We start from the raw sequence: 16,370 nt of genomic DNA, 5'->3' as shown, positions 1-16,370 counted from the left end.
TTCAAATGTACTGTAAAGCCATGCATCTAACAACCAGGGTTCATCTAAAAAATAATGCAATAAAATTAATCTCAAACATATCAGTTACTAAGTATTAAAAACACTGAAAGTGAACTGAACTTGTAATTTATTTTATGTCTGTTTATAGCTTAGATCTCAGACTCAGAGAAAAATGGTAAAACTTTTAAATGCATACATTCATGGGGTATGGCCTTACCTACACTCAAGAAATGAACTGGATTCATTCCTGAATGTATCCAGTTCCAAAAAGCTGCAGTTGTTTTGTGTTCTTAAAGTATGGAAGCGTTAGTGACTCATAAATCAAAATAAAAGTCAATACTAGAAATGCTTTTTCATTTTCACAATGTAACTGCATTACTTGGCTCTTAAATGAAATGAACAAGCAATTCTCCGGCTTTCTCTTTTTTCTTCTTCAACACCGCTTTTTCTGTGGCATAATTGAAATGCTAAAGAAAAGGGCATTTAACATTTCATTTTCAAAAAGTTCACTGGTACATTTGTACCAAAATTCAATTAGAAATATCAAAATTAAAAATTAAAATGGATGAACAGAAATTACCGGTATGAAGCCCAATGAGGCAAATTTTCTTTGTGATTTTGGGATATATAAATAAAACTGAACTAAATTGAAAAGCTTTTTCATTTTAACAATTTAACTGTATTACTTGTCTCTTAAATAAAATAAAAAAAATCAATCCTCCTAACTGCATTTCCATTTTTTTCATCAATACCCCTATTATGTGACATAATTTAAGTGACAAAGCCAATGAAGACTGCTTTTTCATTTTCACATCCCGCTGCATAAAAAGTGTCTCATAAATCAGAAAAGTAAAGCAGTTCAGAGGATTGCTTTATCATTTTATTTAAGATACAAGTAATGCAGTTACATTGTGAAAATGAAAAAGCATTTCCAGTATTGAATTGTATTCTGAATTATGAGTTACAAAAGCTTCCATACTATATGAGTCTACAAGTGATTAATTTAATTTATAAATGGTGAAATATATTAGCATTTTTCTTGTATGTTTTGCTCTTTTCATCCAACTATTAGACCGTCTGAAGGATCACTGTATTTGCCATATAAAAGAATATTTGATCACATTAATTTTTGTTTCTGATTGACAGGTGGCATGGTCCATCGCCGCCATCTATCACAAGAGCAAAGGGAATGAGTTTAGGGTCGATCCTGGCACGCTGGCTTTTTCCGTCACACTCTTCACCATATTTGCCTTTATCTGCGTTGCCACTCTGTTGTACCGTCGGCGACCAGAGATCGGTGGAGAGCTGGGCGGGCCCCGGACTGCGAAGACCCTGACCACCATGCTGTTCGTCAGCCTGTGGCTCCTCTACATTCTCTTCTCCTCACTGGAGGCCTACTGCCACATCCAAGGCTTTTAAGATGTTGTTGATGAAGGGAAAAAGAAAAAAAAAAAGGTGGGAAAGAGAGATGGTGAGACGGTAAAAGCCGGATGGCAGGTGGTTTTGAAATTTAAGGCCATCTCATTGATCTGTTCAACCCCTACCTGTCTGCAACACAACGAATGACAAGTGAATGGACGGATGTACAGATGAACGACTTGAAGACGCACTAAAGCAACGAAAATGGAAGGAAGCAAGGATGCACGTAAGGACGACAATAATCAGGAGAAGCATAACAGCTGGAGAACTCTCGAGAAATGGAGATTTATTGGAAAAGGGATTACAAACAAATTCTTTTTTTTTGCCTAACTCAATCAATCTATACCTATCAAGTTGATCTAAACTAACCAATGATTTAAAAAAGACAGATGACAATAAAGACAAAACAAAGGGTTCAAGGAAATTAAATATCCACATGACAGGAAGTCCATAAGATTCAAAGAAACTGTCAGAGCTCTGGGACAGTTTGTGTCAAGCGACTAAAATGTCAGTGTGTACGTGCATGGTTAGAGAACACTGACAATGCAATCAGAAAAAAATGGGAGTCATTGCCATAACTGTATAATGACAACAAACTGTGTGCGTGCTGGTATATGACGGTTCGTTTCTGTGCTTGTGTGCTGTGGGAAGATGGTCAAGTACTGTGAAAAAAAAAAACAAAAAAAAATTATGCCTCTTGTTTTTACTGTCGCCGCGTAAAACTAAATGTTTTCGTATTCAAAGTATTCTTAACTCTCGCTCTCCCAGATCGTAGACAAGTCAGGTTTTTTCTGGGAAGGGAGATAAAGTGAAGTGGAAAAGTTCTTTAACATCCCTTGAGGTTAAATCAATTTGTAAATAAGAGCTAAGTGTACGTTATAGCTCGTCAGAATTCCTCCTGAATGTCTTGGTTACGCCATGCGCTTCTGAACGAGCCCTCGTTCTGTTGCTTTAAACTGTAGATGTAAATGATTTTCAACGTCTTATTTAAATGTATAAGGGGATAGTGTGCTCTTACCTTTAATGCGGCCATTAATCTGGCCACTCTACCGTTCAAAACTGTTAGAAAAACTCAATTCATTGCATTAGCATCCAAATTAATGCCATGTTTAGTTTTTTTGATGATTCTTTTTAACACAGCACTACATTTTGTTTAAAAAAACATATTTTTATTTTCCCTGCCACTTGGACACAATGATTATAGCACCTATTTGCTTCTGTCAACATAAACTGTCTCTTGACATCTTTCTGCTGGCTGGTCTGTGGATCAACATCTTTAAGGGCTTTATAGAGAAAAGAACACCAACCCCGACTCTGAGAATTGCTTTGCAATTCTTTACCAGAATGAGTCATTAGGAAGCTACTCAACAGGGTTTTAAACTGCTAAAGCAACACATTCTCATTCCCAACTCGTATGGACACATGGTTGGACCCCTTCGCCTCAAAAATTGGCAATTTGGGTGTCCCCAACTCAGCGTATTTTGATGTGCTGGCTGTTTCCATTAAATCAGGGCTCCCCAACATCCGAGCCGCAAACCAGTACACAAGTGCACCAGTACCCCCTAACTTGGTACCAGACGCACGCACGTGGTATGGGACAGTACCATGCGCGTACGCTGCAGACATGGTACTGGTTTGCAGACCAGGGTAAGGGCACCGGCTGCAAACCGAGGACCAGTCCTCGTCCGGTACCACATCTGACAAAACGCCAGGACCCAGATTTAATTGGAAGAGCCAGCTTATCAAAAAACAATATGTTGTGGACACCCAAAACGTCAAAAAGTGATGCAGAGGGGTCCTTAACCAATTGTCAATATGGGATGACTTGGAAACAAGAATTTGTTGGCTAAAGCCTTCACCATAATCTAAAGCCTCATTTCCACTGAGCAGTCCGGTACGGTAAGGAGTAGTTCTGGATGGACCAGCCCATTCTAGCGAGCATTTTCTCTCAACTAAATTTCGCTTCCACTGAGCGTTTTTTTTTACGGTGCGTGGTGGTGTAGACCACAAGCTTGACATTGCGTCATTATAGTGCAATGACTAGAAAAGCAAAAACACTGGAGGTCATCCAGCAGCTCGTCTTTTTCTTGCTTTACTGTTTGTACATCGTGTATAACAGGAATTTAAAGTTGCTTGAAAGAAGATTGTGGAAGAAGAATACCGCCGTAACGAGGAAAACGGAAACGCTAGCTTAGCGCTATACTGACGCTTTCTAATGTCGTCATCACTTTATGCCAATCAATGAAAGGCTACAGTGACTCCACCTCAACCGTCCTGTTCGGTTTTCCTATGGAGCTATAAGTGATGGGGCCCTGAAGAGGTACTGTACCATGCCGTGCCAGTGGAAACGAGGCTTAAATTTCAAACTCATTGTAATGGCATTAAAAGCTACATAAAGCAAACAGTGATATTATTTATAGTGCAAAATCAATTATCTATAAAAAACAAAAATTGATGAACTATTCTTACTTTTTTGATCAGTTCTACTTTGAACCTCCCCTGGAGGGAGCTATATCAATAAATTCTTTATCCATCTCAATCCATAATTGTTTACTATTGTAGTTGGATTGGAAGATTTTTGAAATTATAGAAAACACTTGACATTTTTTTAGACCATTCATCTATATAAACACATTTAAGTACAAAACATGTTTTTTTTCTTCAGCTAATATTTATTTAGAAAATAAAAGCCATTAGAAAAACTGATGTACAGGATGTCTTGTTGACTGCATTGGAACAAAGATGGGTTTATTTGTACTAGTAAAAAATACCCTATAGGGACTACTATAAGTACATCTAATATCAATCAGCCTTTATTCAGCTAAAATTAGAGGTTTGGAGTCAGAGGTTTTGGACATTTTCTGATAGCTTGTGTATTTTGGTTGTTGGAATACACCGATCTTTAAAAACCTATATACCCTGTATCAAAAAAAAGTGAGTCATGCCCTTAAAATGGATAATTTAGCAGCTCTGAAAAGATGGACTCAAAATGTGCAATATGAACAGATCAAAAGTGCTCTGCTTAAAACAAAATGAAGGGATTTTAGAACAAACCCAGTGGACATAAAAAGGTCATCTTTGGTGTCATTAAGTGTTATCACTCAGCTGGGATTTAAAATTATGAATATGATTAAATAAAACTGACGATTTGTAGTTTTAAATATTCTATCAGAAGTTCTGTAAGGAACATTTTGACAAAATTTACCCCAGAAACTTGTGGAATGGATACTGGCTTGATACTCTTTAGCTGTGACACTGTGATCTATCGGAGGTGCAACATCCAATCTCTCTCCATGATACAGGGCCAAATAAGGTTTCGCCATGAATTCTTTTCAAACTAAGAAGTTACTTTGTCATTTTAATTCGACATCCATTCCTGACTTTCGTCTGGGGCTTGAATTTTCCCTCTCAGAGAAACTCTGACTGCCATTTACAGAAATCTGGCGCTGAAAAGGTCAGCAAAGGTTGTGAAATCACTCTGAGAGCTGTCTCTGTGCACAGCTGTAATAACCATAGATTTCTGAACAAACCCCGTCCAAGTTTTCCCTTTTAAAACAAAAAATGTACAAGAAAAGAAGAGCCCAAATACAAGATAATAAAAAACTTAAAGCCTGTTTTGACTGTGAGAGAAGTCTAGACTCGAGACTGTTAACTACTTTATTTTGCTGAACTTAAACCACAGAGATCTCAGTGGACACAAACTTGCTATGTTGGTATTTAACAACACAACAGTATGCAATTAATTTGGATAAAATTTCCCTGCTGATGTTTTTTTAAACTATTATTTATGTACAATATAATAAATAAATAAATGTCATCTGTAAAGTAAGTAATCAAATCTAGAGGTAATCCATTGTTGGTTTTTCTGTACTTTTGTCATAGACAGTTTTCATTCAACTAAACTCTGGATTGGATTGGAAATAAAAACGGAATGGGATTCTGAACATCATAGACTTTAATAAAGGCGTAACTAAACTAAATGAGATTTTAAAAAATTGCAAACAATGGAACAAAACATGGGTCACAACAACTAAAAATAACATTTACAAAAGCTCAAAATTAGAATTTTTAACCTACTTATGAAACAGAAGCAACATTTTTTCATCTCCGCAATGAAAGAAGTAGGTGTTAAACGAAGGACTTGGAGTGCAGTTTACCCCTTATTTGCCAAAGGGAAATCTTTGTATCAACATTTGTGACTGCAATTTTTTTAAACCACTTTCTTAAAACTATAACTATTCATATTTCAATCCGACATGTGTTTAAAAAGAAAAAAAAGAAAAGCTTTGATGCTATTTAATCTTCAAATATGAAGCTGTATGCTTCATTGGCATGAAGTGGAAAGCTAACGCTTACTTGTGCTAAGAAAAAGTTTTATGAAAGCAGTTTGCTGAACTTTTTAAGGAAATTCAACAGTGCATAAATGTTTTCGGCATATTCCCTGTATTTTAGGGGACTTGACCCCCCCTGTAATTACATAGTAAGGTAGTAGTGTGAAGGGTCTTGCCTGCATAACTGATCGTATATATTCCTAAATTGGGTTGATTAAAATATGCCTACAAGAATATATGGATTTTTTGTTAGCTAGAGTTGGGATTATGTAATTTTACTGCATCCAATTTTTGCTCAAATTTTACCAAAAGTAAACAATTATCAAAGGTACTGTAGGTTAGCTTTAACTTTAAAATCAATGATTAGCATGATCATACATACGCCTAATTGCGAAACAATAATATCATTTATTGATAAACGGGGATGTCGAAATGATTAAATGGACTCCATGTACTTGTAAAAAAATAAAAAAATATTTTTGCCATTTACTTCTACAGATTGTTGGCAAAGCATTCAGCAACACTGCACGCTGTATTTTAATAAAAACAGCAGAATAAAACTTCTATTGATCAAAAAGGGATAAGTACTGTGTATATGTCAAACCTAATTTAACTCTTTTAAGCAGAACTGTTAAAAAAACTCAAATTTGCTGGTTTTTTTATTTGTTGATCCATACAGTAGCCATTTTGAGGCGGTCTTTCTCTGACTTTTTTTTTATAGAAATCTGAATTCTGAAAGCTTTTCTGCGTGTATTTCTAGCCTAGAATTAGGCAAATCTGACTTGCAAGAAAAAAAAAGTGCTACGCATGACAACACAATTTAGCATGCTAACGCGCTAACCACCTGTTCTTGCTTTATCCCTCGTGATTGTAAATACCAACTTGGCTCTTTGGGCCAAATTGGGCCATTGGAAAAAAAAAGGTAATGACACTTGAATTTAGCTTCCTGCCTTGGCTGTGATATTTGAGGTTTAAAATATAGCTCAGAGTAGAGCATAGCATGCTGCTGTTTGGCAAGACTAGGTACGGGTAGTAGGATTTTTTCTTGTGTTTTTCACTTAAGGTAAGTTACTGTGCTGGTGTAGGGAAGATGTTTTGTTTTTGAAGTGTTGCAACTTTTCAACCTCTAAGACGTCAGCATTAAACAGAGCCAGGCTATGTGGAAGGTACATTGGGTTTGATGCTGAATTGTGGTTGCTATGGTCACAAAGAGGAAACTAATAGTCTTAGATAATATTTACAATAAAACTGAGTTTGGAGCTGCCTGTTTGAAAACTGAATGGAGTAAAGAAGCGCCACAAAAGTTACCCAGTCCACTGCTACCACAAAGTACAAAAACAAGTTGTCGATGGCATTACTTTGTTTAGTTTGTATATTGTTTTGTTTGTTCTTTGTCTTGAGTAGGTTTTGAAAGGATGAATGAAAAGGCATTGCACTGGTTCTCACTGCTTTTGTAAAAAGGCTACGATGTAAACAGAAATTAAAATTGACATAAACTGCGTTTGTTTTGGACCGATTTTCATGTACTTGTTAAGAGAAAAGCGCTAATAATCCAGTGGTGTCGAGTCAATTGTGAATTCTAAATTATGTTGCTTCCAATGTAAAGGTTTTTGACACGTCTCTGTCTCACTTATTATCTTTCTGTATATCAAACTGAGGTATAAAGAAATAAAACACAAGCAAGTCAACTAGAAAAATGGATGGACAATCCCCTCCCCGCCCCAAACTAACTACTACAAAAATATTGTGGACAGAAAATATCTTTACAAATCTTAAAGTTACACCTAGAAAGAATGTTAGTGAGAGAAGATTGCAAATGAAGATAATAGAAGGACAAATAAAAATAAAAAAATGACAGCCATAAATTGATTTCTGGGTCAGTGAGATGAAATGGACTCCTCCTGCCCAGCATGTGTGTTATTATAGTGTCTCTTGTGTCCGTTTGTCTTTCATCCTCCTTTTTTATCCTTGTCCGTCTCTTCTGCTGCCATTCTAAACAGGCAGTAGTCAATATTTTTTTCCAGTTTTTTTCCACCCATTTTCCCAATGCCACGTTTTCCATATTTTGGAATGTCAATGTGCTACTTGTTGACACTGTGCATGAATGATAACAAGTCTGTATATAGTTATAGAGAACCGTATCCCATTCCCATGGTGTTGACTAAAAACAAAAATAGAAAAAAAACCTGAATGTTGTACAGGTTTTCTTCGGTTTCCGTTGCATTTTGTGTGTAAATCTTACCCAAAGACTTTGTTTTTTTCAACCTAAACAAAGCGACAAAACCTTCTGTTTTGAGTAATTGCACATCAATATGTTTTTTTCCTTTTATTGAAAAGGCAATATCTGCTGTTATTGAATGAAGGATGAGATCTTTAAAGCGTTATGTATCTAAAACAAATAATCTATAATGTATGGGAGCTGCATGGGGTATTTGTACAAATAGTAATAATAAAAAAAAGACACTGCTTGCTACTTCTTATACCGTGGCTGTATTCTCAAACAGAGGATGAGGAATATGTATGTACATCTAAAGGTTATTTTGTCATTAAATAAATAATAATATTGTGTATATACTGTACAGTATTATCAGTGAGGTGGACAACATAGCCATCATGCTAACTATAGAGAAATTATTCTACATATTTATTTAAAGGAAAAGCGAACACTCACTACACTCAAGAATGACATATATTGCCTTTTTGGAGGAGTTTGAAACATGTCTCTATAGATCTGCCTTGCCTGTCTTTTTTGTTTTTTCCTCTGACTCAATTCTATCTTACTTTTTACAATTCTGTTGTTTTTAACAAGCGTTTCTCAGTCTTTTTTGCTAATTTAGCTGTAAAATTCATACCTATACCTGCTCTCAGTCATGGAGATCTGCAGTTTTGCTGCATATGTCATCATCTGTCTTACTCTCCAAGCAGATCATTTATTTATATTTATGTCACCATCTGTCTCATTCATTTTTTCCTGTTGACAAATCCCCCTTTTTTGTAATCCTCTCTTCTTTCCTTCAGGACATCTTACTTAAATTCCACTTTTTTTCTTGATTCTTATACTTTTCACATGTTGTTTAATCATTTTTATGTACAATAATCACAGCAGATATGTTTGTAATAATATTTGTTATTCTAGGGTTTTTTTTTGTTGGTTTGTCTTCTAAATCCATGTGTGCTCAGATTTCTTTTAACAATAATTTTTGTTGAACACAAACTGATAGGCAGAAAGTTGTACGTGTGTCGCCATTAACTGTGACTGCTCGCCATGAAACATGGTACTTCTCATGAAATCATTCAAATAAAGTTTGGGATACCCTGTTTGAGATTCTGTGTCCCTGCGTCCTCTGTGCATGTGTGGTTACGATGTTGCTAACACTGGGGTCAAGAGTTTATATTTCCTCTCTAGTGCTACGTTCACAACAGGCTTGGAAACACGTGTGTGAGCGACCACTTGTTGCACTACCTGCGATAATGCTGGTGTGAAGCCAGCAGTCTTATTGTAACTGGGGAACGCCCAGAACTGAATAAAAGAGAGGGCTCGGAAAGAGAGGACTTCAGAGCGGAGAAGTGAAGGCCTGTATGGTTTCTGTCCATTCTACTTGCAAGTGTTTTGAACTAATCACTCTCTTGTCTTTCTTGCAGTTGCAGAGAAATGTTTCAGGCTGATTAAACCTGACACTTCTAGATAGGAAAAACAACCCCACAAAAATAATTTGTATTTCATAAATAATTTGTTCTTTAGTGTGTCAAAGGTAGATATTAATCTGATACAGTTCATATACTGTAACATTTATTAGTAAAATAATGAGATTGTGAATATCTTACATAAATTCTGTAAAGCAGAAGTTCTAACAAAAATGTTCAGATCATTAACATTGTGAACATTGTTATGCTTCTCCTGGAGGGAGTTTCAGTTTGGCCACTAGGTGGTGAACGCGCTATAGAAGTACACCTTTTTCAAGAAGAAGACAACAGTATGAGGGAAAAAAGGATTTTAGACTACAAATAGTTACTTTAAAAATGATTTCCTTAAAATAGTTTGAAAAATTAATGCCTGTAAGTAAATAAAGATGTTCATTTAGTCAGCAAAGTATTTTTTTGGTCGACCGAGCGTTAGCATTAGCCGTCCTACAGGAAATTCTATTGAATGTTAGCATATAGCTAGCGGACTTTAGCTTTGTGTGCTAAATCGATTTATATCTTTTGTGAATCAGTTATTGATATATTAAGCTTAAATTGATTCAAATCGATTTATCGATTTTTTTCAACCCATCCCTAGTTTACTCTGAAAGGCTTAAGAAAACATGGTATGGGCCCTTTAAACGCCAAATAAGAATACACAGGCCCTGTGAAAATAAGCTTTTGTCTCCTCTGTCCAAAGAGTACAAGTCTTTTGCATTTTGTACTTTTTGCATCGTAGTAATTTTTAGTGTTTAAAGTCTTCAATGCAGGACAATTTATCACTTTATCATTCTCATGTTAGAGTGAGAAACACAAACCTTGTTTGAGGTAAGTGAGGCCTACAGTCTTTTGGGTAATTTTGGTTGGTCAGCCCCCCATGGACAAACTGTAGACTTACATTTAAGTAGGGCTGGGATGCAATACGCGATACATGGCACACGATATTGATATCACGATACGGCGATAATTGGTAAAAATCGTTTCTTCAATAATTCACATTAAATAGAAGAACACATTTTTTGGGAATATATATATATATATATATATAAGTATTTATTTTTTAGCCAATTACTTTATTTTTTATTTTTTATTGTCACAATAACAATAAAAACTTGTGTATATTTTGTAAGACAAATATAGACACTTTTGTGCAAATCAGTAATATTATGTCTTTGACTAAATCGTGACACCAATTGAATTTGAATTATTTGTAAAATCCAGTGTTAACAATAGTAAACATGAACCGATAATCCTGGTTTTACTCCTTAGCAGGCTGACTTAAGTAATATTCACTGAGTACCTAAACACCAGTACACAAGTTTACAGATACTTTTTGATGCTCTGACATGATTTTGATGAAATCCCCAACACCCCATTGTCTTAACTTCCCTTGATCCTGTGCAGGTAGACGACAAACTCCCAATCAGGATTTTACTGAATCGTGTCTCCCTACTGATAGCTCCATCACTTTAATAGACCAACTCTTTATGTTCTTAATTTTCCTCATTCAGAAAGACAAAGTGGACTAAGAGGTGGAAGGCCATTAATCTTTTATCCTCACTTGGCTTTAGTGACACTTCATGTTAGTCACCAGTCCTTTGAATATCAATCATTTTTAACAGCTCCACATTTTTCTTGTATACTTCACAGGCCACCTAAGCCATTTACATAATTTATAACAGAGTTACAGACTTAATTTAAGTCATGCATAAGGTCATTATTTAAGGAATGTTAATTTATATGTGGATAGCTCATTAGATCCCTATTGTCAAGACTTTCTTTGGCAGATGAGCATTTCTGCATTAAGTTTAAGTATTTTAGGAGGAAAAAAAACAGTATTCCACCTCTGAAGAGATTACAAATTTCACCCAGCATCTGCAGATGACTTCCCCATTCATTTAATCTTTTAGTAGAACACTCTTCAGTAAGTTATGTATTACTTTGAACAAAGTTGTGCCACAAAAGTGTATAGGCAATAAAGAAATTAAAACTTGGATTTGTTGTAGAACACTAAAGGAAAAAATCCAAATCAACCATCCTCTATGAAAATGTTTTTTTGTCCCTTTTGCTGTCACCACAGTGCATGATTTGGCTTTAGTTTTTTATGTGTTTTCTGACCATTGGACAGATAATCAACTATGTCTAACGTTTCAAAAATGGCCATTGGGCAGGACATAGTAAAGCTATTAGGTTTATCCATTGGCTAATCCATGAAAATAAAATTTTAAAAAAAATGCACAAATTTGACCTAATTTAAAAAAGAAAAATGCAAAGTATCCTTTATTTTAGATCTATGGTTCTTAATCATGTGATGATTGTGGGGTTGGGAAACCCAGAGGAACTTTGCACAGGAACTTTTTTGGTCATCAGTGTCTGTTGATCTTTTTTTTTTCTTTTTAAATTCATTTGTTTATTTTGTAATGAGCAGATCTTGAAAAATGTGAATTATTTTTTTTCTCCAGACTGAACTCCTCCCAACATGCATAAAAATCACTGTGGCGAGATGCACCGTGAAGAAGAGAAATTCAGGTGTTTAATTTAAGATGTTTCAGGTCAACTGAAGTCCACTGTTGAATCTTTCCTTTTTAGTACAAATTTACTCTCAGAAGCAAGACTAATTTTAACTTAATCAGCTGATATTATTTTAATAACAATAACTGTGTTTTTAAAAAGTTTTTGCCAAATTTCAAGTTACAACACAGACCACAGATAAGAGTGGTCACAGTAGTCAAATATATGCTTTTTAATGTAGTCAGGAGGACATTTTTTTAATCATTTCTTCCCGCTTAATCTTACAGTTGACTAGTGAATACTTTTGATCAGATCACATGGTTTTACCAGCACTGTATGTAGTTGGTTCAAATCTTACACGGTATTAGGGCCAGTTTACAAACAAAAGAAAATTTAATTACGACTTTAAATCTTGTAAATTTCAGTGAAAAAACTCATCGTTAAATTACGAGAATACAGTCATATATTTATGACTTAAAAAGTCATAGGCTAAATTTACAACTTTTTTTCACGTAAATTTACATGTTTTAAAGTCGTAACTTTAATACTTTAAATCTCGTAAATGTATGACTTTTTCTCGTAAATGTATAAGATTAAAAGTTGTAAATGTATGTTTTGTTTTGTGATATTTTTATTTTTTTTGTTGCCCTAATACTTTGTTGTAAACTCCTATAAAAAATTGACTTTTTTTAATCCGACAATTTCTCTGAACCCCACAGACTGGTCCAGATATGGTGTACAACAAGGTTCTCTGTTGGTCCCCTACTCTTTTTCACTTCTACTTTTTGTTACAGAGTGATGCCATGAGGAGAAATGGCATCGTTGCCACAGTTGTGCTTAAACTTGAACTTTGTGATTCAGGGTCTACAGTGCAGACATTAATTCTCACTTCATTTAAGAAAACTCTCATCAGTTTAAATCTCAGCTCTGAACAGGATCCAGAAGGAGAGCTCACATTACTCATTCATTGTAGATCTTGGCACAGGCTGCCTGTCAGCCTAATTAAAAGTTAAAGACCAACATCTTAATTTAATAATTTTTAATGTTTCATACATACATTTGTATTATTTGATTTAATTCTTCTTGTTTTTAATTGTCACAGTATTAAAATTTCTACATTTTAAATGATCAGTTCATATTTCTGCTACCATTGTTCTAAATGTTTTTTTTATTTTTACCACTAAGTGTTTATACTACCTATATGCTTCCTGTTTGTAGGTTATTTCATAAAACAGTGGATAAAAGTATTTAATATTTGTCTTTTTTTTAAGAGTTTGAGGTATTAAATGTATTTTTATTGCAACATTGTTTTGTTGGACGTTTTACATTTTTTGGAAAAACATTTCTTTTGTAAATGTTAACATGAAAAGAGGTATTTAAGTAAATGTATTCGGTTGGTTGGTTGCTTGCTTGGCGAGCAGAATGGTGTTGTAGTTAAACATCTCTTGCTTTAAATTCACAGTGTTTTCATATTCTCATTATATTTTAGCTTTCAGGCCACCAGCTGCTGCAAAATGGATAAAAAAATTAATACAAATCTGCATCACAAAAGTGCTCTTCTGTTAGGACACCAAATCTAGTGAAAACATTTCAATTTAATGTCCGACGGAAAGGACTATTGCATCTTACTGGTTCACCATAAGCATAACTTTAGGATGGTGCATTTACACACTGAATGTGATTCGGGCTTCACATTTATGTTGAACACCATTTTTTTTGCCGTGTGTCAAATTTGCTGCTTTACTTTTGTCCAAAAATGTGTTCAGACCTGACGCTCCAGACTTGAGTGAGATGAACGACCCCAAAGGTTTTTAGCTTCATCACTATATCACTCAGCTGTATTTTATAATGTATGAAAAACAGGATTTATGTTGAGAGATCAGGTTTATTTATATTAAAGAGCTCCACGAAAGCATCTAAACTTGTTTCCATTTCTTGGTTTATGAGATCATTCAGAGATTCTCCCAGTATGATAGCTTATAAATGACGAACGCTTTCAGCTGCAATTCTGTCTCTCTGTGACCCAGTTTGATGACTTGCTGTCTCTCAATAATTCAAAGAGGGAAAAAAAAGAATAAAATTAGAGGACCTTTTTATAATTATCTCAATACAAATAGGAATAACATAACGTTCAGGTGAAGAATGACCAGATTCTCTTCTATCTTTGTTTTGGACTCCACCCAATAATTGCGTCATTATTACGTCTGAGTCCCTGATTGGTTGAGGTGATACATCTTTTTTGCCACAGTTAAAATATTCAAACTTTCAATACACCAGACGGGGATGCTTAAATTGATCATGATACTTCATGTAAATAAATGGTATGGGCAGGGTGGGATTTATAAATTTGCTTCCTCCCACTTCCTTTTACGTAATCTATAATTCGATGCCTATTTATCCTACATCTGACATTTCTTTATATGGATGTAAACCTCTGTCGATGGTATTTCACATGCATTATACTTGTTTTTGATTGCTTGAAATAAATAATTTCAAATCAAATCAAAATTGTGTGGCAACACCCAAAACTGCATGCGCTTGACTGTGATCACAAATGTACATTGACTTAGCATTGGACCTGGATGTCCCGGACACATGCATCACATTCAATGTGAACACAGCTTAATTCCTTTGGCGAGTTTGTTAAAAGCATGTATATTTGGTTAGTGCTCACTTTTTGAAAACTATTTAGGAAAACATGACATATTGGATAGGCTGCACGGTGGCGCAGTGGTTAGCGCTCTTGCCTCACAGCGAGAAGGCCCCGGTTCGACTCCCGGCTGGGACCTTTCTGTGTGGAGTTTGCATGTTCTCCCCGTGCATGCGTGGGTTTTCACCGGGGACTCCGGCTTCCTCCCACCGTCCAAAGACATGCTTCATAGGTTCATTGGTGACTCTAAATTGTCCCTAGGTGTGAATGTGAGAGTGGATGGGTGTGTGATTGAGGCCCTGCGACAGACTGGCGACCTGTCCAGGGTGTACCCCGCCTTCGCCCTTCAGTAGCCGGAATAGGCTCCGGCACCCGAAAGGGAAGAAGCGGACAAGTAAATGGATGACCTATTGGAAATAAATGTTTGAATTCTTCTCTAATATTAAAGAGTCTAATACATTAAGTCATAGAATACACCAGAAGAAGAAATGCTGCTACTATTACAACAAGTTTCTAATTAACTACAATTGAAAGAACGCTTAATTATTGTGCTAATTACCCTGAACACTGCATTCAAGAGGAGCAGAGACAGTTATAACATTAATTATTGAGAGCATTTTTCTGTCTTCTGTCTACTTGCCTACAAATATAGGCACTGTCATTAACTTATTAAGACTGATGACTAAAATGACGTTTGTTTGTTTAAATAGCTGGCATGTCATTAGTTGGATGTGTATAGTCGCCGAGATGAAAGGGAAGACTTTAACGCTGTCTGCCCTTCTGAGTTATCAGTTTGATTTAGTTCTGCTTCTCCAAACAACAATTTTTATCTAAATTCTTCTTTTGCTTTTCTTCTTCTAAAAAAAGGTTTAAACCAAGAAGTTGTTTTATTTTCAAGTCTGTTTGGCCAATGGACAAAGTTTATAAATCATGACTGACTAAGTAAATCGGTCATGATGTAAAAATCTTTTTCTTTTGGCAAGGACATACTGTACTTTTATTTAGAAAATTCCTTGGAATATGACTATTTTATACTTTTATATTTTTGCAAAAACTTATTTTGAGAGAATCAGTTAAAGAAGTCAAGGATTAAAAAAAGGCAAATTGTTGAAGATTATCTTTCAAGGTGAATGATTTTTTGAAGAATAATTTCAATAAGCCTTTTCTTTACATCATTTAAAAGTACCTGATTAGGGACTTAAATCCTAGCCAGTCACAGTGATGCATTTATAAACCAAAGAAAGGTTATAAGGCTTAAATTTGAGCCATGCGGGACCTTTCATTAGAGCTACGGAGTCAGCTAAACTCACAAGAAACGCTTAACACTTCTAACAATTGTTGAATCATTTGCATGAACTGATAATAATGTCTATCTCTGGCTCCACATGAAAATCAATTGTGTTATTATCGCATTACATTTTTGGAATTTGTTGGATCAAAAAAATAGCAAACTCAGAAAACCTAATGTTTTATTCTGGAAATTACAGTTTGTTGTTCTTGTTGACTATATACTATAAAGAGAAAATTGAGTCACTCCGATTTGTGGGTGCATAATTCTTGATTTGTGCAGACTGATCACTGCTTACTAACATCACCTGGTCCCAAAATGGCGAAATCTGTACCCGGGAAAAATGATGACTGAATTTATTTTATTTTATTGGAATCCGAGGTAAGGCATTTTCTATTGGTGATTGGTCATAGCCTTGCTTTGTCCATCTCTGTATATGTCAATGGTTTCTCTGGCCAAACTTCTTAAAAAAAAAAAACATTGGCTGTAA

General features: G+C 35.2%; 1 protein-coding gene across 1 annotated transcript in view; it reads left to right on the top strand.

Moving 5' to 3' along the window:
* Nucleotides 1–9,075, top strand: part of slc8a1b (solute carrier family 8 member 1b) — a gene marked incomplete in the record, with an annotated part of 193,414 nt that extends 184,339 nt beyond the window's left edge. Inside the window, 1 exon segment of the mRNA XM_024296556.2 lies at nucleotides 1,147–9,075. Within this exon segment, the coding sequence (XP_024152324.1) occupies nucleotides 1,147–1,419 (273 nt within the window).
* Nucleotides 9,076–16,370: the final 7,295 nt, after the last annotated feature.

Source organism: Oryzias melastigma, linkage group LG15 (genome assembly GCF_002922805.2).
Source record: "Oryzias melastigma strain HK-1 linkage group LG15, ASM292280v2, whole genome shotgun sequence".
In the NCBI taxonomy this organism is placed as follows: Eukaryota; Metazoa; Chordata; class Actinopteri; order Beloniformes; family Adrianichthyidae; genus Oryzias; species Oryzias melastigma.
The sequence above is the reverse complement of the archived record's forward strand: the minus strand, read 5'-3'. Positions and strand labels throughout refer to the sequence as shown.